This window comes from Danio rerio, chromosome 13, assembly GCF_052040795.2.
Source record: "Danio rerio strain M-AB ecotype USA chromosome 13, GRCz13ab, whole genome shotgun sequence".
Taxonomy (NCBI): domain Eukaryota; kingdom Metazoa; phylum Chordata; class Actinopteri; order Cypriniformes; family Danionidae; genus Danio; species Danio rerio.
In genome coordinates this window covers 53,220,001-53,243,459 of record NC_141033.1, presented here as the reverse complement: position 1 = coordinate 53,243,459, position 23,459 = coordinate 53,220,001, and the positions used below count along the sequence as shown (strand labels likewise).

Below are 23,459 nucleotides of genomic sequence, written 5' to 3'. Positions count from 1 at the left end.
CACATAATACTCATATAAACGTTATAATATTTCAATATAGTAATATGTTTAATATATTATATTGTCATTTTATAATATGTTTTATAATTATAACATTATAATATAATATAGATTTAGCTATTTCCTCAAGGATGCTCAAATAGCATATAACAATAGCTGTATCCATCATTACCATTAGTAACGTTATGTATTATATTTAATTTTTTATGTATTTTTTATTTTTATGTATTATATATAATGTTTGTTGAAAGTGCATTAACTACTGGTATAATGCATAAGCTATTATGCTATTAAGTGTGTTAGTTTATGTCATGGGTGTCAAACTGGATTCCTGGAGGGCCACAGCTCTGCCCAGTTTTGCTCTAACCCTAATTAAACACAGCTGATCTTAATGATCAACACTACTAGAGACTATTAAGCAGGTGTGAGTTGGAGGTGGTTGGAGCTTGACTGTGCAGAGCCCTCCAGAAATTGAGTTTGAGACTACTGGTATATGTAGAAATGAGGCAAAAATGATTAAATGCTATTATTTATTAATAGCATATGATCCTTTTGTAATGTAATCAGCTCTAAAAGTCCTTAGTGTTTAGTTTTGTTACAAATAAAATCATTTTATTCTTTATTTTACTCTAAAAGTACCAATAAGTTGATATACTGTGGTGATTTGGCACGCTATTTTGAATGAAACGCATAAAGATTATCATTAATAATTCAGATTTTGTTCAAGGAAAGTTGTGTGTGTGGCTCACAGACCTCCTCTGTGTCACGTGCCTTAACTTAAAGCAACAACACGCATCGATTGTTTTCAGACATTGAGTAAACAGCTAATTCTGAGAGCTTTCCTTGTCCAAGTTATGGAGTATCAGGGATTGTCTGAAAATAAATCAGATTATTGTGGCCTAAAATGACTCAATTTACTGCAATATTTGAGGCGTTTTCATTTATTATTATTAGTTTTTACTTTACTCTTTTGACCTAATAAGCATTGGACTTCAATTTAAATATGAAAACAGAGGGAAAGTGTTTCCCTCGCACCTAAAAAAACAACACGCATTGATAGTTTTCAGTTGTTCTTGTGTTTAACTCTCAGATATTATTGAGTAAGTAGCAAAATCTGAGATAAGCAGCAGAAAACTGGTGAAAAGTGAATGTGTTCAGTGGCGATGCAAAGCCGTACAGGTATTAAGATGTTTGCATGAGCTCAAAAAAAGCCACTAATACAGTTTCTGAGTAATAAATGTATGAGCAAGTTCAATAATAAGCGAGTGATAAACTCAGTCAAGGTGCAGGACATTCATTATTAGTCTTAATGCACTTGTTTTGCGGTGAGTGTGTGTGTGTGTGTGTGTGTGTGTGTGTGTGTGTTGAGACACATGGAGGCAATGAAACAAATGCTGACGTTTTTCTTGTGTCTGTAAATTGTAAATAAATACAATATTTTCTAGTCATGATGTTATTGTTTTTGTTTTGTATGTGTGTTTTAGTGGTTTAATGAGATCATCGCCATCTTTTTCCTGCCTTAAAGGTGCTGCATGTAAGTTTTTGACTCTACTAAAGCATAAAAACACCATAGTATGTTTGCAGATATTCAGAAACATGCTCCGTGAACATTCTTGTTTACCTGTAAAACAATGCTGAAGTCAGACATTCTGCTTTGAGTATGTGCGTTGTATGCTGGGATGTTTGTCTTTGTTTTGGTCCCTTTAACCCGCCCCAATGCCAGTTTAGCCAATTATATTTCAGCACACCAGGTTGCCTTTATAGAAAAAAATACCATTGCATTTATTCATTCCCTCACCGAAATGCAACCTCCGATGGACAGTAGCAGACACTGAAATGAGATGCAGATTCAGAGTTCCACGTGAGGTTATTAATTAGCAGATAATGTAAATACCAGGGTCCCCGCGGGGTCTTAAAAAGTATTAAAAAGTCTTAAATTAAAAAATCGAAATTTATGGCTTTAAAAAGTCTTAAATTTGCTGTTCTGGGTCTTAAATATTTTTGCACAGGTCTTATTTTTGCGATGTCCATGTAACGCTACATCTAATGCTCATTTAAATTATTTTTGTTGTTGTTGCTAGGTTTTTGTGGGGTTGTAGTTCATTATTTCACTAGTCCAATTGTAATTTGCGGTATTACAACTACAAAAAAGTCAGCTTGCAATAGCCAATCAGCTTTCTGTTATTAAACTCAGTGCGCGCGGCGAATGTGACGTCATCGCTGTGTTTGCGGAAGTTCGCTTTGAGTGCGCGCGACATGATTTCGGCTGGCAGAGTATGCCGTTGTTTAACTGACAAATGTCGCAAGCGCAGTTTTATAAGTCGGGAGCGCTGTAATGCGAGAGAGCGAAATTTAAATAACTTTATTTTACCCCTAATTTTGTGCTTTTACATTTTTTCTCGCATGTTTTTGATATTGCGATATAGGTCTTAAATTTAATACTTAATGGTCTTAAAAAGGTCTTAAAAGGTCTTAAATTTGACATTATGATATCTGCAGAGACCCTGTAACCTCGTGTCCTAACAATTTGCTACGTGACTAGATCTGCAGTGATGAGCAGTTTGGCTGTTTGCACCAGACGAAGCACGACAGAAATGTAAATACAGCCAGAGGCACAGAATAGTGCACTCACTGCACTCCAGTGAAAATAAGGTTTATAATCTAATAAATACATATTAAACCTCTTTACCATGATTAAATGTAGATGCTGAATCACTGATATGTGTTGGTTTGCACTGAATCACAGTTCTGAAGTTCAGTCTCAATCCGTTTATGTTATTTTCCAGATCTGAGGTGAACTATTTGATGCTGCGTTCATTAGTACGGCAATAAATGTCATGTAAAATGACATTTACACTTGCATGATTAACATTTAACACTGAATAAAGCACATGAGCTGTACCTGAGCTGATCATTGTCAGATTCCCTTTTTTTCGACATCTTCGACAAAGGGGGCAGAACACTCAAACTAATCTAACAAAATTAATCTATACTAAAACAAATCTAACAGGAAGGTCTAAAGGCTCCATTTAGAATCACACAACAACCATCATAGCATTTTCTTTAAGCCAACGAAGTTTAACAAGTAAACTCGGATTACCACAGTAAACCTGAGATGATAAATCACCAAATAGCCTCAGCATTCCAAAAACACAAATTGCGTGGAGCACAGAGGTACGCCGAGGCAGAGCGCACACCACACACTGATCTGTCAGATCTTTAAATCCTTGCAGCTCCTTGGGGCATTGGTGGAACTGGCATAGTCATAATAATGATGGACAGATAACTGAACCAATAAGAAACCTAAGAGTGGAGTAAGAAGCGGAGAGGAGGGTGTGGAAAATAAATGCACAATAAAATCAACATCGAACTTAACAAGCTACAAGAAGTAGCAGCTCTTCTAAAATATAAATTTCAGGTGTTGGTTAGGACAAAAACTCCTTTTTAATAGGAAATATATTCCTTCTATTGTGTGCCATTGCTTTTATTTAGAAAACGGTTCAAATCAGCCTTTAGGCTTCATACTCAGGCACATTCGCGTCAAGCTGGCAACCTGCGCTTCTGTGGAGTCGAGTGAAAGTGTGTATTGATCCAGGAGTGCAATACCTAGTTCAGCCACTGGGTGTCCAACTTACATAGTGCACCTTAAAAAGTTTTTTCCACAGGTCATCGAGTTTCTGCAATAATTTTAAAAGGTTTATTTTAATCTAGACATTGAAAACAGGGAATTTTATTTGGGGTTTTTTCTAACTTAATAGAGTATCATGGATTTTCTCACATTTTTCTGATCATTGTGGCCTAAAATGTTCTACGATATTTGGGGATTTGTTCAAGAACTATTAAAAAGTTTTTCCACAGCTCATAGAATATCTGGAATATCATGGAATTTTAAAAGGTTATTCTAATCTAGTGTAGGCATTAAAGATCAGGCAGTTTTAATATATATATATATATATATATATATTCATTCGATCATTCATATTTCCTTCAACCAAAACCCTGCTCACATTGTGAGATTTCAGCCTCGGTTTTCTCATCTGAGACTAATTTGAGAAATCCTGGAAGATTCCTGAAACCCTGGGCTAAAATCGGTGATCTTTGATCGTTGGTTTGACATGTTCACAGACAGCCGCTTAGTGCTCGTTGCGATCAGATTTCTAGTCTGATGGAGTTCTGAGATTTCAGACACTTTCCTGCAGTTTGACAACAGCTGCGATGAGCGTCAATCCAACCAATAGGAGCTCCGAATTTGATGACGCAATTCATGCGACAATTCAAATGAGCGCGGAGAAATGTCAACACTGACTTTTCCTTTCTGGATTTATTATTGAGACACGCCGTGTGCAAAATTGCCACTACATATTAGCTGTTTCTCAATTCCAAGAGCGCAGAGAACGGACTTGCGTTCTTGTGAAGACCGGTCCTGCCAGGCGTCCTCGGAAGAACGAACTCAGGAGACCGGGAGAACAGAGACCGAGAGTGTCCTGTGAGAAATGAGATGCTGCGTTCTTCCTGATGGTCATGTGACCTTCACGCGTTTTTAATGGTAAACTATGTAAACATTACAGCATTCATACGATTTATTGTTTTTGCCCTGTTCAATATATTTACTATGCATATAGACCTTACACATATATGTTGCACAAAACAAATCAAACAGATTTTAATATGAATTTCAGCAAATAAACACCCTTAATGTGTTTATACCTTTATTAAGATGTTCATGGTGTATATTCACCCTTTCATTTAGGGAAACTCCTGAGGCAAATAAGTGATATCTCTGAACTTCAATAATAAATCTATACAAAATGCTGCGCTTCCCACCTCCAGTCGCAATGACTTCTGGGACTTCTAGTGCAACTTCAGTGCTCAAGTCTGCATCGGTGCATCTTTGATATCAAGATCACATCCGGGAAGTTTCACGTGTCCTCTGTTCTTGCGTTCTTGAGTATTGCAACTGAACTTTGGCAGCTGATGATGACGTTACACAGGAACACGAGGACGCAAGACCGCTGAAGAACACATATTGAGAAACAGCCATGGTTTACATTAGCTGTGAGGACTCATTTCAGAACGCAAGATCCTGAAAGTGTCACTCGTGGATGTCGTCAAACTCCTGCCGCGTTTTCTTTCGTGTTTGTCGCGTCTTCATTGTCGTTCAGTTTGACTTTATGACAGCTGAGATCTTACAGAGCCATGTTCCTGCAGTCTGACATGCTACATTCAATGATGATTATAAAAAAAATCCCAGTGTGAGCCGACTCTTAGTCCTTTAAATATCAGTGGTCGCCACAGTGGAATGAACCACCAACTATATATTTTACGCAGCAGATGCCCTTCCAGCCACAACCCAGTACTGGGAAACACCCATACACACTCATTTACACACACACACTCATACACTACAGGCCAGTTTAGTTCATCAATTCCTCTATAGCGCATGTGTTTGGACTGTGGGGGAAACCGGAGCACCCGGAGGAAACCCACGCCAACACGGGGAGAACATGCAAACTCCACACAGAAACTGCATCAGCTGGGACTCGAACCAGAGACCTTCTTGCTGTGATGTGACAGTGCTAACCACTGAGCCATCTTTATATTTGTGTATAATTTGACCAGTCTGGTGGCCAGTATTCATTGATTGCACACCAGTAGGAGCAGTAAAATATTGCAATGCACACAACATTATGGGTGACATCAGAGTTCAAGAGAGGACACGTTGTTGTTGTGCATCTCGCTGGAGTATCTGTGACCAAGACAGCAAGTGTTTGTGATTATCAAGAGCCGCGGTGTCCAGAGTAATCTCAGCTAACCACCAAGAAGAAGACCCACATCCAACAGGACTAACTGGATGCGGGAGGAAGCTGTCTAAGGGTGCTTTCACACCTACACTTTTGTTTCGGAACGTGTCTCGTTTGCCCAGTTAGCGCGGTTCGATTGGCATATGTGAACAGGGCAATCGCGCTCTGTTCCGCGCCAAAGTAATCGCTCCGAGATCGCTTGAGTGAGGTGGTCTCGGCTCGATTGAAACGAACCCTGGAGCGGTTCGATTGCAGTGAGAAAGCGAAGAGAGAATTATAAGTAGGGCGGGAAGTTTCGCGAGTCTCCGGATGCCCGCAAACGAGTGATGATCTCCCGGTAATCTCTCGTCTCCCTCCCGGTCATCAAATAGGCATCGTCGCGCACCCTTCTCACCCCTCCCCACCGCATCTCTCCTTAGACACATTGCGCGCACCTTGTCAATCACCATCAAACCACCACCTCTCCTGACAGCTGAGCGAGACGCTGCAAAATAAACCCTGACACTCTGACCAATGTGAGGAGAGTTTACTCGCACGTGACTTGTTTTAGCTCTTTTGGTCCGATTAGAAACTTTGCAGTGTGAAAGCGAACCGCTCCAAGAGCAAAGAGCAACAATGTAACAATTGTAATCTCTGTTTCGGAACAACTGAATCGATTCACAGGTGTGAAAGCAGCCTAAAAGGCATGTCCAGCTACTGACCCAGACTGTATCCAAAAACCTAAAACCACAGCTGCCAGACTCATTCATTCATTCATTTTTTTGTCGGCTTAGTCCCTTTATTAATTCGTGGTCGCCACAGCGGAATGAACCGCCAACTTATTCAGAAAGTTTTTACGCAGCGAATGCCCTTCCAGCCGCAACCCATCTCTGGGAAACATCCACACACACACTCATACACTAAGGACAATTTAGCCTACCCAATTCACCTGTACCGCATGTGTTTGGACTGTGGGGGAAACCGGAGCACCCGGAGGAAACCCACCCGAAGGCAGGGAGAACATGCAAACTCCACACAGAAACGCCAACTGAGCCGAGGTTCGAACCAGCGACCTTCTTGCTGTGAGGCGACAGCACTGCCTACTGTGCCGCTGCCTCGCCCTGCCAGACTCAGTGCAGCTCAACTCTCCTGTTTCCACCAAAACCGTTCATCTGCAGCTCCACAGGGTCAATATACATGGCTGGCTGCTACAGCCCAAACCTTTGGTCACTCGTGCCAAATCCATACATCGGTTTCAGTGGTGTCTGCAGTGAAATTCTTGGGCTGTGGACAATGTGAAGCATGTATCGTTCTCTGAGGAGTTCACCCTCACTGTCTTTCCCACATGCGGGAGGGTTACAGTGTGGAGAAGCCCCAAAGAAGGATCCCACCCAGACTGCTGATGCCCAGAGTCAAGCATAGGGGGATCAGTGATGGTTTAGGCCCAATACTTGTACATGATGGATGCTGGGTCACTGCCAAGGACTACCCAATTATTCTGGAGGACCATATGACCCAATGGGTCAAACATGATCTATTCAATATAAAAGTCATAGAAATTGAGTCAGTGAGAGTCAGAGATCTTGACATTTGGTTTAGATTGGGAATCCTAATGAAACCGGTCAAATCAAACAGGAGATCAGGAGTGTGTGTTGTGTTAGATGAGTTTATTATTATTATTAAGCGCTGTACATGGCAGAAGCATCAGTGTTTCTGCAGGTGTGTGTGTGTGTTCAGTGTGGAAGCTCATGATGGACCAGTTTATAGTGGGATCCGCAGGATGGACAGCGCTGAGAGTTTCCCTCATGAAGCCAGAACCAGACGATAGCAGTGTTATCCTCCTCACCTACACACACACACACACACACACACACACACAGTCACTCATAACATCTTCCTTACAAAGGAATCAAAGTGAAGTGTGTGTGTGTGTGTGTGTGTGTGTGTGTGTGTGTGTGTGTGTGTGTGTGTGTCAGTGCTTGTGTTCGTATCTGTTTGTATGAATGTGGGTTTGTCCATCTGTGTGTTTGTATGCGTATGTCTCTGTACATACATATGCATATATACATATTTGTGTGTACAGGTGTGCGTATGTCTATGTTTGTGCGCACATGTCTGTGTGTTTATGCGTATGTATTATGTGTGTGTGTGTGTGTGTATGTATATATATATGTATATGTGTGTGTATATATGAGTATATGTGTATCTGATTCTGTATATGTATATATATATATATATGTATATGTATGTGTATATATGTGTATATGTATGTATTTGTATATATATATATATATATATATATATATATGTATATGTGTATATATGTATTTGTGTATATGTATGTATTTGTGTGTGTGTGTATATATATATATATATATATATATATATATATGTATATGTGTATATATGTATTTGTATATATATATATATATATATATATATATATATATATATATATATATGTATATGTGTATATATGTATTTGTGTATATGTATGTATTTGTATATATATATATATATATATATATATATATATATATGTGTGTGTGTGTGTGTGTGTGTGTGTGTGTATATATATATGTATGTATATCTGATTCTGTATATGTATGTGTGTGTGTGTGTGTGTATATATGTATGTATATCTGATTCTGTATATGTATGTATGTGTGTGTGTGTGTGTGTGTGTGTGTGTGTGTATATATATATATATATATATATATATACACACACACACACACACACACAATGTGTGTGGGCAATTCTGCGCGTATACTATATTTGTGTGTCTGCTTGCATGCATCTGTGTGTGTGTGTGTGTGTGTGTATTAGTGCGTGTGTATATGTCTCTCACAGAGGCAGCCGACCAGTCGTTTGTTATTGATGCTGGGCACAATATGCGGGTCTTCTCTGGTGCCGGTGTACTGCTTGGGCCTTAATATGCTGTAGGGATCCTGCATGACAGATCCAGAATGTAAACACAGACACTGAGCTAACATTCTGCTGGAATATAAACGTCACTGACCTGGCCCTTCTTCATGGCCTGCAGGACACGTCTCTCCAGCCCGGCGGCCTGCTCATCATCTGTGGGTATACCTGAGGACAAAACACTGATCAAGCTCAAAGGTGAAAGACAGCCGTTTCATCCAACTATTTTAATGTGCATTTTGGGAATATCACACAAATAATGCTTAATAGAAATGCCAAAATGCACATAATTTTTGAAAATGTGCACAGAAGACAGACTTGACTAGGATAAACTTGTGCAGTAAGGTGTTTTGGTCTTGAGGCTGCACTTCCAGCATTTGTCCACCAGTAGTCGCTAATCTGCGGTGTCTCCAGCGTGCGCGCGCCCGCTGATCGCCATGAGCCATAATAACTGGCACACGAACATGATTTTGGTGCCAAGAAAGGCCAGAGCGGCCCTTTACAGCATAAACAGCTCATGACCTTGATTGAAATAACTCTTTATGGATCATAAGAGACATATATTTTACTTCTTGCAGCTTCAAAATACGTTTAGCGCATTTGAAAGTACTTACTTACTTAAGTTCTTCAGATATTAATGAGTATTTCATATGTTTGTGTTTATTATTAGAGCACTCACATGTCATTCGTGCAAAAGTACGAGTATTTTCTTTGTTATTATATGTGAATAATAAATAACTGCACTAACCGTTAGGGTGTCGCGCGCATATTTAAATATCTCAATAATAATCAATTCTTCAATCGCCCTTACCTTTACCGGCCATCGCCCGCTGAGGGGTCTTCATGAAAACATTCTGTCTGCCCATGAGGGTCACGCGACAGGCTCTCAGCAGGAGTTTACTTGCCATTTTGTGACAGTTTCAGTCAGTTTAAGAAAGTTTCAGCCGTCCTCGAGCGCGCTCCAGCTGACACTCACTGCTGTATGTGACGCTCTGTCAGGGGAAAGTCAAGGAAATGATTGACGTGAGGATCGACCAATCACAGCGGAGACCCGCTGGACTTTGACCAATGAATGAAGAGGGAGTTGAGGAAGAGCGGGACAGGTGTTCTTCGAGAGGACAGTCAAATATAAGTGAAATTAAAGTGTGTTACAAGTAACAATCGACATTTCCTAATTGCTTTAGGAACAATATTTGCTAAGTTTCTCAACTTTTTAATAATAATGGTCATTTACTTTCTTATTCTGAGTTCTTAAGTAAATTGTATTCTTATAACCCCACGAGAGTTTGCCAAAGTTATGGACGCAATGGGTATATCCCCATAGATATATACACTAGATATCGCATAGGGACCCTGAGCATGCGTCAATAGCGCCGCCACATTGGTACAGTGCTCCCAGGACAAATGTCATTCAACCGCACTAGTCAAGACAGTGTTATTACGTGAAGATGCGGGACTTTAGCGCTGTCTACGGGTGTAGTAACGAACAAACGAAGAAAACAAAGCACAAACGCAGAATATTTCATAGGTTATATTAAGTTTTTTTTCTGTTTTTGTATGTTCTGAACTTTTGTGCTAATCAGGTAACGTTATTGATGATAACAGTCACTTACTGCATTCACCATACGGCAAAGCAGCTCCAACTCGCACTAAACACTCGGCTTATGCTAGTTTTGTTGAATAAAATCAGCAAACAATGCAAAAGAAATACGACAACGAGATGCTGCGCTGCCAGAAACTTGTATTATTGTCGGCTAACGTTAGTGAAAGAGTCGTTCGGGGGATTCATTCACAAACGAATCGCTCCCTCCGTCAGTATGAGCAGTGAAAGCAGGAGAGGAGCTGTGTTTCAGGACATGATTAAATCAAATTTAACAGGGAGGGTGAATAGTACATTTCCATACACACAAACACAAGCTTTTTGTCAGGAATGCCCGTGCGGTCACTGATCCATCAATGTAGAAAAGTGATGTAAAATTATAATTTTCGTAATTAGAAAAAAAAATACATACTAACATCCAGGAAAACTCCCGATCATAGATATATGTGTATATGTGTATATCTCTGGCTTTGGATGGCCACAGTCCTCCACTATACCTAGGTCCCGCATTCATTTCAAAGGAGCGCTACCCTGTAGCAAGATGGCGGCGCTATTGACGCATTCCGTCCAATAGACAACAATAGGCCAGGCGACATCTAATGTATATATCTATGGTATATGCCGAGCTAATGCGTTTCCCATACGGATAAAATTCCGGTGACCTGTTATTGTAAAAATGTTTTCCATTTTATACGGTTCCTTTTACAGCACCGATGTTTTAATGTAATTCAAATACAATCAGCTAAACAGACTTTGGCATTATATTTAGTTGCTCGAGCATAAAACGAGACAAAAAAAAGCCGTTACTCGCACACGCCTGTCAGAATCGACAGGCTAGAGCAGAGCTCCATTGAATATACTGGGGTAAAAATAAATGCTCATATTATAAAGACATGGCGGGGAAAATGTCATTTAATGCAATGCTTGTACAGTCTGAGACCCACTTTATATCGGATATCACTCATCAGTGGAGATGCTGATTTTGTTTTAAAAAAAAAAACAGACCTTAAACTTTTTCATTGGCATACAATTCACCGGAAACGATTAACCCAGGTTAATGGCATATTAAAAGAGAGAGAATAAAAAAACTAACACTATTATTTGTGTAATTCGAGAGGACAGCAAAATATAAGTAAATGTAAATAAAATATGTTAAATCGACAGAATACAATACTAAAAGAAAGAGAATAATTAAAACACACCACTATTATTTGTGGTATTCGAGAGGACAGCAAAACATAACTAAAAGTTTCCACAGAATACAATACAAAAAGAGAGAGAATCTTAATTAAAATAATCATTTATGTTATTACATTAGCAGAATCGAAATATTATAACATTAAAATTATGTTAAGTCCAATTGACATTTAAAAATACATCGTTTTTTAGTGTCAAACACAAACAACTCTTGTTTTCATTCATTGTTTGAATTGTTTTTTTTTATATTTACAGTTTGTGCTTTTTGTGTGTGTTTTTAATTCTTTTAATAAATATTATAGATTTAAGATCAGTTTAAGATGTTTATATTTTATTTTAGTTACTGTTTGTTTTATTTCAAGTATGAAAAGTTGACCATCATATATACTCAGGTTTACGAAGATTCTACTTAATAAACTTAAATATTTTTCAATCATATTTACAAAATTTACAGTATAATTTGTATAGCACTTTAGATGATAAATTCCTTCATTAATAATAATAATAATAATACAATACTATTTCACAAAAGACTTTATTTTTTGCTAATTACTACAACGTACAATTCAAAGGATCACAAACACCACTTATATAATCATTTAAAAATTAAACTCATACTTTTGCACAAACATGTATCCACCACAACTGGAAAGCATATCATATGCACTGGAAATAAATAAAAACATCAATACCAAGTTGACATTTTTACAAGATACTCATGGCTGATGTAGTTAAATTAATTAAGTATAATTAATTAAAACCTTACTATCATATATATATATATATATATATATATATATATATATATATATATATATATATATTCATTAAAACATTACTGTGACAAAAAAAATGAATTACAAAATATTAAATGCATTACAGTTACATGTGGTAAAGTAACTTTGTGTACTCTCGGAGTGTCTTGTAAAAATGAAAATGAACGCAGTAGCCATTATAATAATATTTTATTTTCAAATTAAGCCACGTTTCACTCACACTTGACAAAACTCAAGACATTTAAGGCATCACTTCTGAATATGATGACACAAAAAAAAAATGAACAACAGGAAATATTAATTTATATTTCATAATTCCTGAACTTCTGTAAAAGCCCTGTAGGAGCTTCACCAGCCCATCGAAACCTCTGGTGCCAATAATCACCTGTCAAACACAAACAATACGGAATTAAAGTGGCCCTATTATGCAAAAATCACTTTTATAAGAGGTTTAAACACAGCTGTGTGTCAGCAGTGTGTGAATATATCCAGCCTCTCATAGTAAAAATGTATTTATTATAAGCAGACTTGATGAAAACCGTCAGCAGAAACACTTTAAATGACATTCTCCCTTTGTATGTGTCATCAGAGGGGGAAAGCCCCGCCCCGTCTGCCTTTAGAGTTTTGAATCTGCCACTCTGCTGACACACAGTCATTTGTAGCTCCGCCCTCTTCTGAAAAGAGCACAATCCCATTTGCATTTAAAGCGACAGTGACCAAAACGCCACAATTAGAATCAAAGCCTAAAAGGGTCAGTTTCAGAGAGATATAAACATTATCTGTGTGCTATTTAGAGCTAAAACCTCATGAAAATCAAAAAGGGGCAGAATAAGTGGCCTTTAAGAGTGAAACAAACGATAACATCTAAGAGTAAACACAAGTCTCCTACTTGATGGCAGTGATGCTTCAGATGGTTTCTCCTGCACTGTGTTTTCATCTGATGGATTTGAATCTTCTGCAGCTTCAAGCATCGGCTCCTTCTTGGCCTTCACAGCCCAGTGCATTGACTGAAAGAACATTATTTGTGTTATTGTTAATGCAATTTTTTTTTTATCCATGACAGGATGCAACGCTATATTTCTTGTAATTGTTTATTATTACACGGCTCTCTGGAATACTTGATTTTGATTGGTCAATCATGGCACTTCATAGTCACTCACTTACTGTTTTCACCGAGTCGCTGAGCGCTCGCCATTCACCGAAAGGGATTTTAATTTGACTTCTGAGCCACAGATCATAACTTTTTCTCTTCTTCTCATCTGTCAGGACTTCTTTAGCTTCCTGTAGCTTCTGGAACTGCTCCACTGCAAGATTAAAATCATCAACACAAGAGTTCACAATCAGATATTCACAATCTGATGATTTTTTAAAAGACTGTTTACTTACTATTTATTTGATGTGGTTACCCAAATGAATGAATGTTTCATCTTATACAATTATTTATATATATATATATATAGTTGCAGTCAGAATTTTTAAACCCATTTTGAATTTATTTTTCTTTTTTTAAAAAATTTCCTAAATGATGTTTAACAGAGCAAGGAAATTTTCACAGTATGTCTGATAATATTTTTTCTTCTGGAGAAAGTCTTATTTGTTTTATTTCAGCAAGAATAAAGGCAGTTTTTAATTTTTTAAACACCATTTTAAGGTCAATATTATTAGCCCCTTTAAGCTAATTTTTTCCCGATAGTCTCCAGAACAAACCATCGTTATACAAAAACTTGCCTAATTACCCTAACCTGAAAAGATGCTTAAAGATAAAATAAATCAGTTATTAGAGATGAGTTATTAAAACTAGCATGTTAAGAAATGTGCTAAAGAAGTCTGTTCTCCATTAAACTGAAATTAGGGGGAAAAATAAACAGGGGGGCTAATAATTCTGACTTTAACTGTATGTTAGGGAATAATATTAAATAAAGATGTAAAAAAAGTGAAAAAAACAAAATAAGCAAAGAATATATCAAATTTAGTTAAATTTTGTAGTTTGTAATTTATTTTAGCAATATTTAAATGCATTATCTTTCTATTTCTAAAGTATTCGATGATTAAAATATTGTATGTATGTATGTATGTATGTATGTATATATATATATATATACAGTGTATATATATATATATATATATATTTTTTTTTTTTTATACATCTGTTTTGTTCAAATGTACCAAAAAAAATATATTGTCTATATTCATACACACATACATACAAAAAAAAAAAATATATATATATATATATACATATATATATATATATATATATATATATATATACATATATATATATATATATATATATATATATATATATATATATATATATATATATATATATACATATATATATATATATATATATATATATACATATATATATATATATATATATATATATATATATATATATATATATAGCCTATATAGAGAGAGAGAGAGAGAGAGAGAGAGAACACTGTAAAAACAATAATTATATTGAGTATTGTTCATTTAATTTATTAAATTACCCATTAAAAATGTATTTTATTAATGCCTACCCATACCTCAACCTTCACAGTGATGTAAAAACAGTAAGTGTTATTCATATTATTTATTAAATTATCTATTAGAAAATGTTTTAATGTTTACCCAGCCTTCACAGATATGTAAAAACAGTACATACACCAAGTTTTATTCAAATATTTTTCAAGTGCTATTTAATGGATTAAGTACATTTTAACCCTATTTTCTGTAATATTTCCAAATTGTCTAAATGTTTCACATTAAGGCTGCACAATATATCTTTTCAACATTGATATCGCAATAGTCACATCGCAAAAATATGCAATGTTGAGTCTAAATTATAATTGAGCAGGAGCTACAGAACTGTATTTATTCACTACATTTATATAGAATTTATATAATTTATGCCAAAGAAAAAATCTTAGAATTTGAGGCTTGTTTATTGTTTAAATATCTACATTTCAAAGTGAAAACAGGATTATTTCACTAACCCCACTAGCAGATAATGTAGCTTGTTTTAGCGAAAATCTCCTAATTTTGATTAATTTCTTCTGATGGTGAAAAGGAAACAATATTTTTACTTGATCAAAGAATATTTTGGTATTTGGACAAGAATTGAGACAAAACAAAGTGCGGAAAACATGCTTTTGCATTGTGGTTATTCAATTTCTGTACCTGAATACTGTTATGCTCCCCAGAACTATTAAATAGTGCTATTCATTTTATCCTGTCAAAAGGTCTTCATATCACAACACTTTTGGCAGAAAAATAAAATACAGCAATATCAGATTTTTCCAATATCGTGCAGACCTATTTCACATTTCAAACTATAAACAGTAAATTATTCATAAAACAGACGTAAATGCTTTTAAAATAATGTATTTTTTTCGTGTAGCCATATACAGTTGAAGTCAGAATTATTAGTGCCCCCCTGAATTATTAGCACCCCTGTTTATTTTTTTTCCCCAATTTCTGTTCAATGGAAGGCAGATTGTTTCAACACATTTCTAATCATAGTTTTAATAACTCATTTCTAATAACTGATTTATTTTATCTTTGTCATGATGACAGTAAATAATATTTTACTGATATTTTTTAAAACACTTCTATACAGCTTAAAGTGACATTTAAAGGCTTAACCAGGTTAATTAGGTTAACTAGGCAGGTTAGGGTAATTAGGCAAGTTATTGTATAACGATGGTTTGTTCTGTAGACTACTGAAAAAAATTAGCTTAAAGGGGCTAATAATTTTGTCCCAAAAATAGTTTTTAAAAAATTCAAAACTGCTTTTATTCTAGCCGAAATAAAACAAATAAGACTTTTTCTAGAAGAAAAAATATTATCAGACATACTGTGAAAATTTCCTGAATCTGTCAAACATTATTTGGAAAATATTTAATAAAGAAAAAAAATCAAAAGGGGGCTAATAATTCTGACTTTAACTGTATCTTTGCCTCAAATGCACAAGAGACGCACAAATACTTTTCTGTTTTGTTTTATTTAATTTTTGTCTGACAAGATAACATTCTTACAAGACACATTGGGCTAAAAATAACATTGTTCATAAGGACTGATAAGGTTTGTACCTGCTTTGGGATTCTCTGGATGTTTGTCAGGGTGGCAGGCCAGAGCTTTCACTTTAAACTCATTGACAATCTGTTCAGTCTGTGAGAGATGATCATTAACATTTGTGACACGAATAATGTACTTCAATAACAAATATTAAACTTCTGAATGAATAATTAAACTTCTGAATGTGTATTATCAACTATTATGACCAGCATGGCGCCTGGTGTCTGTTTCCAAAGCAACAGGCTGCTGTTTTCATCTACAAGTGTATAACAGCAGTGTTATGCCGTATTAACACATCCTTTAACATCACTCGCTCTTCTTTGAACGATATTTACATTTTGCGAGTATAACACTAAAACCCAAGCGCTATGATTGTCCATGTTAAATCTGCCTAAACAACACACACGCTCCTCAAAATAAGCCTCGTGAGTTCCTGTAAGTTGTTCGTTTACCGTAGAAAGTTCATCACAGCCCAGCAGCCCATAATAATCCTCCAGATCCTCTTTTCTGCAGTTTAGGATCGCCTCCATGCCTCCTACCCTCGACGACACTGCATTACCGTAATCCCCCCCCAAAATGCCTGTTTCTGTTAGAGTGCTCAGTTAGTCTAACACGCATGCGCGTGATTATTTGGTGCTTTACGGTAAATTAAATCATTTAAATGCCCTGCGTGACTCAAACCCTCTGAGTCATCCGCCTGTCAAACGACAAATACTCCTGTTATTTATTAAATTACCCATTAATTGTGTTTTATTAACGTCTATCACTGCCCTAACCTTAAAACCAACCCTCAAAATAATGTAAAAACAGTAATTATACAGAGTATTATTCATGTTATTTATTAAATCACCCATTAAAAATGTCTTTTATTAACGTTTACCACTACCACAATCCTTACAGTAATGTATAAACAGTAACCATACCGAATATTATTCACGTTATTTATTAAATCACCTTTTAAAATCTATTTTATTTACGTTTAACTTTACCACAACCATAACAGTGATGTAAAAACCGTAATTATACCGAGTATTATTCATGTTATTTATTTAATTAGCCTTTAACAATGTATTTTATTAACGTTTACCCCTACCACAACCCTCACAGAAATGTAAAAACAGTCATTATACAGAGTAATATTCATGTTATTTATTAAATTACCCTTTAATGTAATATTAAGCAGCTTTATCCCATTTTTATTATGAACAATGCAAAAATATTCCACACAGTACAGTATAAATAAATAAAAATTATTAAATAACAAAAAAAAAATCTGTATCCAATTTTTAAAAATTGAATACAAGAAAAATAACATCACTGCATTGAAGAGAAAATACAAGAACAAAAGTTAGGAAAGAGAGAGAGAAAAACCTTTACAAACCCTCAATCATTAAGAGCAGGGGTGCACAAACCTTTTCTAATGAAGGGCCAAAAACAGAGTTGATTGAAGGTGGTGGGCCAAAGTGAAATAAAACAAATTATTACATTGAAATTGTCATGGTTATGTCCTATTTTATTAAAATTTATATATTAATTTTAAAAATACTGTAATTGTAATAATTATATATTTTTAACATTATATAATGAACTTCTTACATTAAAAACAAACAATCCCCTTTATAACACAATGGTGTTCAATGCTGAATATATTGAGTACACTTGATTTGCTCATTGAGGACCCTTCATTTTTTTTAAATCAGATTTGTGCACAATATTTAATTGAAACATTTGATTTGATTTGATTTGTTGTATCTCAACAATTAAACAAACAAACAAAAGGTTACGTTAAAATTAGAAATAACGAGCTCTGTTGAGGGAATTGGCCCCAACCTTCTCATCATTCTACCTGTCTTCTCAGATGGGATGGCGGGCCGAAGGTAACCATTGGCCCTAGTTTGGGCATCTCTGATTAAGAAAAAGATTATCAAAACTTATTATTATTATTATTATTATTATTATTATTATTATTATTATTATTATTATTATTATTATTATTATTATTAATAAATTCAAGAGATATAACAATGAAAGAAATTTCACCAAGGAATATGTTATATCTAGGTATTGTCTTTAGGAGCTTATTTTTGTCTATAAATTATTACAAGATGCTCTATCCCATTTATTATTATTTGTTACATTTTATTTGTAATTTTATTTATTATTTAAGAAAGAAGATTTATAAAGACACAATTTGAACAAAGAGACAAAAAGGATAACATAAATATATCCTAGTAAATAATACAAGCTTTATTATTATTTTATTTATTATTTAATAATTATTAGTTTACATAAATCAAAGTTCTTTATGAAAATAATAAGCTAGGGTTTTTTGAAAAGGAGCATTTATTGATGTAAAATTGAGTCAGAAAGAGCGATAGCTGTATCCCATCTAAACTTCACCGTCCACCAGCTCGTGACGTCACGCCACGGCATTACCGGAAGGTCCTCCCGCGCTCCTCCTCCATTCACTCCCTGGCGAAGATGGCGGACGGCGAAAATAAACGGGCCGAATCCGCCGAGCCGGACGAGCCGCTACCGAAGAAACCGAGGCTTCTGGAGCTGTCCGGTGATTCGGAGCACAGCGCGACCGCCGGTGCCGATACATTGGACGAGAAACCGGCGCGGATGGACGAGTCACAGCAGGCCTTATCGATCAACAACAACAACAACACTAGACCGACTGAACCCGGGCAGCCAGCCGACCCGGAGCCCGAGATCTCCGGTAACGTAACCGCGTATTCTTCATCCGTTTTTCCGTTATTTTATCACGGTTGTTTTAGCATGTTTTTATTTCTGCGGCTAAGCTAACGGTCAGACCTCTGCTTGTTCACTCAGTTTACTCTGTTTTTACATGATGTTTGAATGATTTATTTACAATAGCAACTTTGTAAACAATTATTATTATTATTACATTAGTTTCTACATTTTAAACCGTTTTTTATATCATGTACGTGTTTGTATATTCTATTCTATTAATAATAATGATAAGGATATGAGCTAATATAGTTGTTTAATTGTTATATTTGATAAAAATAATAATTATTATTATTAAAATATTATTATAAAAAATAACATTTTTACGTTTGTATTTATTATATATATATAGATAGATAGATAGATAGATAGATAGATAGATAGATAGATAGATAGATATGTTTGTATATATTCTATTAATTATAATAAGGATGTGAGCTAAAATTATAGTTATTTATTAATTATTTGATAAAATAATAATAGGCATTATTATTCAATAAAATACTACATTTAAAAAAAACGTTACTTGTTTCATAAATATTTGTATATAATAATACATTAAAAATAATTAGAACAATGTGAGCTAATGTTATAGTTTATGGAATTGTTGATAAATTAATATTATTAATAATAATAGTAATAATAATAAACATTTATTATTTGATTAATGACTACATTTTCAAATGTTATTTATTTAATATATGTATATATTATTTAATCAGTAATAAGGATATAAGCTAATATTATAGTTTTTTTAGTTGTTAATTATTTAAATAATTAATTAAAATAATTATTATTATCATGTCAGATTTTTGTCACTGCTGTTATATGTCATGTCAAATCCATACATTTTATGTTATTCTTTTTGTATATCATATTTATTTATCTTGATTGGAGAAATGTATTAATAAAGCATGCATTTCTACTAATTATATACACTTTTATATAAAATACTGATTATTGAAGCTGTAACTCCTGCACAGATTCGTCATATTTTTTTGTATATCCTTCACAGAATTGTAATTGCCCTGCATACTTAACTTAAATAAATGTTTTTATTAAATATATGTATAGTTCTGATTAATTTTGAAAAAAAAACTATTATTATTCAAACTCAAAATGCACATTGTAACCATCTAATCCAGTTGAATAAAGGCCAGTTGTGTTGTACTTGTATCATAGTAAAGCTATTAAAACTGAATGTATTAAAGTATTAAAATATCAGGGTGTTGGGTTGCAAGTTAAGTGAAAATTACAAAATATACTTAATATATCTGTACAAGTTTAAGCGTAGTTCTGGTTAATTTTGAATAAAACTATTATTATGCAGCAGAAATTGTACATAACTATTATATTATTATGTTATTAATTATATTACACTAATTGCTTGACACAGTGGCTTAGTGGTTAGCACTGTCGCCTTACAGCAAGTCGCTGGTTCGAGTCCCGGCTGGGCCAGTTCTCCTCGTGTTGGTGTGGGTTTCCTCCGGGTGCTCTGGTTTCCCCCACACTCCAAACACATGCGCTATAGGGGAATTGATGAACTATATTGGCCGTAGTGTATGAGTATGAGTGTGTATGGGTGTTCCCCAGCACTGGGTTGCCATCCACTGTGTAAAACATATGCTGGATAAGTTGGCGGTTCATTCCGCTGTGGCAACCCCTGATGAATAAAGGGATCAAGCTGAAGGAAAATGAATGTATTATAGTTTTAAAGTGTAATGTTTTTGTTTTGCAGAGTTAACTGATGAAGGTGTTCATCCCAATGGTTTTACATCCCCTGATCTTCTTCGGGACGATGATGACTGCTCATCCCGTGCCAGCTCTAGCGACTGGACGCCTCAGCCACAGATTGGTGAGTTTGGTTCGTTTTAACCTCAGCTATCATTTACTCTATTTGCTGCCTGATGCATGGAGCACAGAGAGAAGCAAAAAGGGTTTAATTACATACTTTATTTACATACACTACCTGATAAAAGTCTTGTCGTGGATCTCAGTTGTAAGAGCAACACATAATAACTTGACTTCTAGTTGATCATTTGGGAAAGTGTCAGAAGGTGGATTTCTCTGATGAATCATCTGTTGATCTGCATCCCAATCATCACCAATACTGCAGAAGACCTACTGGAACCAGCATGGACCAAGATTCTCACAGAAATCAGTCAAGTTTGGTGAAGGAGAGATCATGGTTTGGGGTCATTCAGTATGGAGAGATCTGCAGAGTGGATGATCAACATCAACAGCCTGAGGTATCAAGACATTTGTGCTGCCCATTACATTACAAACCACAGGAGAGGGACAATTCTCCAGCAGGATAGCGCTCCTGCTCATACTTCAGCCTCCACATCAAAGCTCCTGAAAGCAGAGAAGGTCAAGCTGCTCCAGGGTTGGCCAGCCCAGTCACCAGAGATGAATATTATTAAGCATGTCTGGGGTAAGATGAAGGAGGCGTTGAAGATGAACACAAAGAGTCTTGATGAACTCTGGGAGTCCTGCTGAAGGCTTTCTTCTTCATTATAGATGACTTTATTAATCAGTGATGTGAGTCATGTCAGAGATGTATGGATGCAGTCCTCCAAGCTCATGATGGAGTCAGACACAATATTCATTCTGTCTCCACTGCAGCAGGACTTTATATTCTATACTGGACATTATTTCTGTTCAGTGATGTGGCTTTAGTCTAAGCAGAGTCAGACCTTACTGTCCTAATCAAATCATTAATAGTCAAGGCATGATCAGATTTTATTGTGCTCAAATAAGCAAAATCTAGAGGCCTTTGCCTTTCATATGAGACACTTATGATACCAAATGGTCAACTAGAAGTCAAGTTATTATTTGCTGTTCCTAAAACTTGGATAGAAGACAAGACTTTTGTCAGGTACGTTATTGTCAATATTCATCTTCTTAAATTAACTAACTCAAGAAGATATTCAGCAGTGTCACTAGGAATTATTTATAGGATATTTAGCATGTATTAACATTAAAGATCCAATTTATATATTCATTTGTTTGTGGATTTAATTGTATACTGCTCGAAAAAATAAAGGGAACACTTTAGTGTAACTCCAAGTGTTATTTTCTGAGCAGTATATATTTAATAATATGCTTTTGGGATGCAAGCTGTGGTCTGATCAGCCTCAATCGAGTCACCTGGGGTGTTGAAAGACCTGAAATGCGTAGTGACCCCAGGATACATCACTGATGATCCGTCACAGTGCATCTACTGTAGTGTCCGCGGGCCAAAGTAGGCCGATTGTAGCCTTTGATTTGGCCCACCATACCATCTAGGAAGAAAGTGAGAAAGATGGAGAAAGTTGGGGAGAATGCCTTTAACAAAGATCGTCATTTGACGTAGTCTTTTTTTTTTTTTTTTGTTTTTTGTTTGTTTGTTCCATTGCAGAGCTACAAAAAAGCAAACTGAAATTAAATTTTGTAAAGTAATCTTGAGATTTTAAAAAGTAAATATTGTCAGTCGATGGACAGAGGACTTTGAAGAAGACAAAATGAAAGGCAAAAACTACTGTAACCCTATTCTGTTATTAAGTTTACTATAAAAAGTAATATGAACTATACTGTATTAGTAAATATAAAGCAATGTTTTTTTTAGTTATTTTAAAATATTAAATAATTAATTAAATAATAAATTAAATAAATAATGAAATTACACATTTCAAGTATATTTACATTCAGCCCATAAGCCTCAGTCAAGTTTGGTTTTTGGCCCTTATAAGAAAAAAATTGGCCATCCCTGATCTAGAAGATGTATCTTGCTCACTGCAATGAAAATAGCCTGTGTTTCTGACATGGCATTAAATAAAATTATATAATGATGTTGTCTTCATCTTCATATTTCTTCTAATTCTTCTTCTTATAATTATTACTGCTGAGCAAAAATTATTTAAACTATTATTATTACTAGTGTATGTGTGTATTTTACATGTATGAATGTGTAAATAAATGCAAAAATTCCTGCAAATAAATATATGTAAATAATTAATAGTGCCGGGTGTCTATCAATCATCAAAAGCCAGTCAAAAAACAATCATTTGCTTATTCCCCCAATATTCGTGTAATTTATTTATTTATTTATTTATTATATATATATATATATATATATATATATATATATATATATATATATATATATATATATATATATATATTATTATTATTTATTTTTTTTGTCTGCCAGCACTATTATTTATACATTTATATTTGCAGGATATTTTTGGATATATTTATTTATTTATTTTCTTATTTGTTTATTGTTTTATTTATGCAGGAATATATGTATTCATATACTCATTTAGTTATTTATTTGCGCATTTATTTATTGATCGTTTTTGCAGGTTTTGTCGT

General features: G+C 35.0%; 4 protein-coding genes across 5 annotated transcripts in view; 2 read left to right on the top strand and 2 right to left on the bottom strand.

Annotated features, from left to right (window-relative positions):
• The window catches only part of herc4 (HECT and RLD domain containing E3 ubiquitin protein ligase 4), a 65,945-nt gene extending 62,083 nt beyond the window's left edge, over positions 1 to 3,862 (top strand). For both annotated transcript variants that reach the window (XM_087279815.1, XM_087279819.1), the window contains one exon: positions 1,485 to 3,862. The gene's annotated coding sequence lies outside the window, so the exon portion shown is untranslated. The remainder of the gene's footprint in view (positions 1 to 1,484) is intronic.
• Positions 3,863 to 7,426: 3,564 nt separating this feature from the next.
• On the bottom strand, positions 7,427 to 9,670 carry cox5b2 (cytochrome c oxidase subunit 5B2). Its single transcript, NM_001045357.1, has 4 exons — positions 9,517 to 9,670; positions 8,803 to 8,873; positions 8,632 to 8,731; positions 7,427 to 7,626 (listed from the first exon to the last, which is right to left on the bottom strand). The coding sequence occupies exons 1-4, from the start codon at positions 9,611 to 9,613 to the stop codon at positions 7,514 to 7,516; spliced, it is 381 nt and encodes a 126-aa protein (NP_001038822.1). The 5' UTR covers positions 9,614 to 9,670; the 3' UTR covers positions 7,427 to 7,513.
• A 2,780-nt stretch (positions 9,671 to 12,450) lies between these two features.
• On the bottom strand, positions 12,451 to 16,955 carry dnajc12 (DnaJ (Hsp40) homolog, subfamily C, member 12). Its single transcript, NM_001327788.2, is given in 5 exon segments — positions 12,451 to 12,663; positions 13,168 to 13,285; positions 13,443 to 13,582; positions 16,361 to 16,439; positions 16,799 to 16,955. Coding segments are annotated over 5 exon segments (498 nt in total). The 5' UTR covers positions 16,877 to 16,955; the 3' UTR covers positions 12,451 to 12,580.
• Positions 16,956 to 18,805: 1,850 nt separating this feature from the next.
• Positions 18,806 to 23,459, top strand: part of sirt1 (sirtuin 1) — an 18,422-nt gene continuing 13,768 nt past the window's right edge. The window contains exons 1-2 of the mRNA XM_087279828.1: positions 18,806 to 19,068; positions 20,839 to 20,955. Coding sequence (XP_087135954.1) covers positions 18,828 to 19,068; positions 20,839 to 20,955 — 358 coding nt within the window. The 5' untranslated portion in view covers positions 18,806 to 18,827. The remainder of the gene's footprint in view (positions 19,069 to 20,838; positions 20,956 to 23,459) is intronic.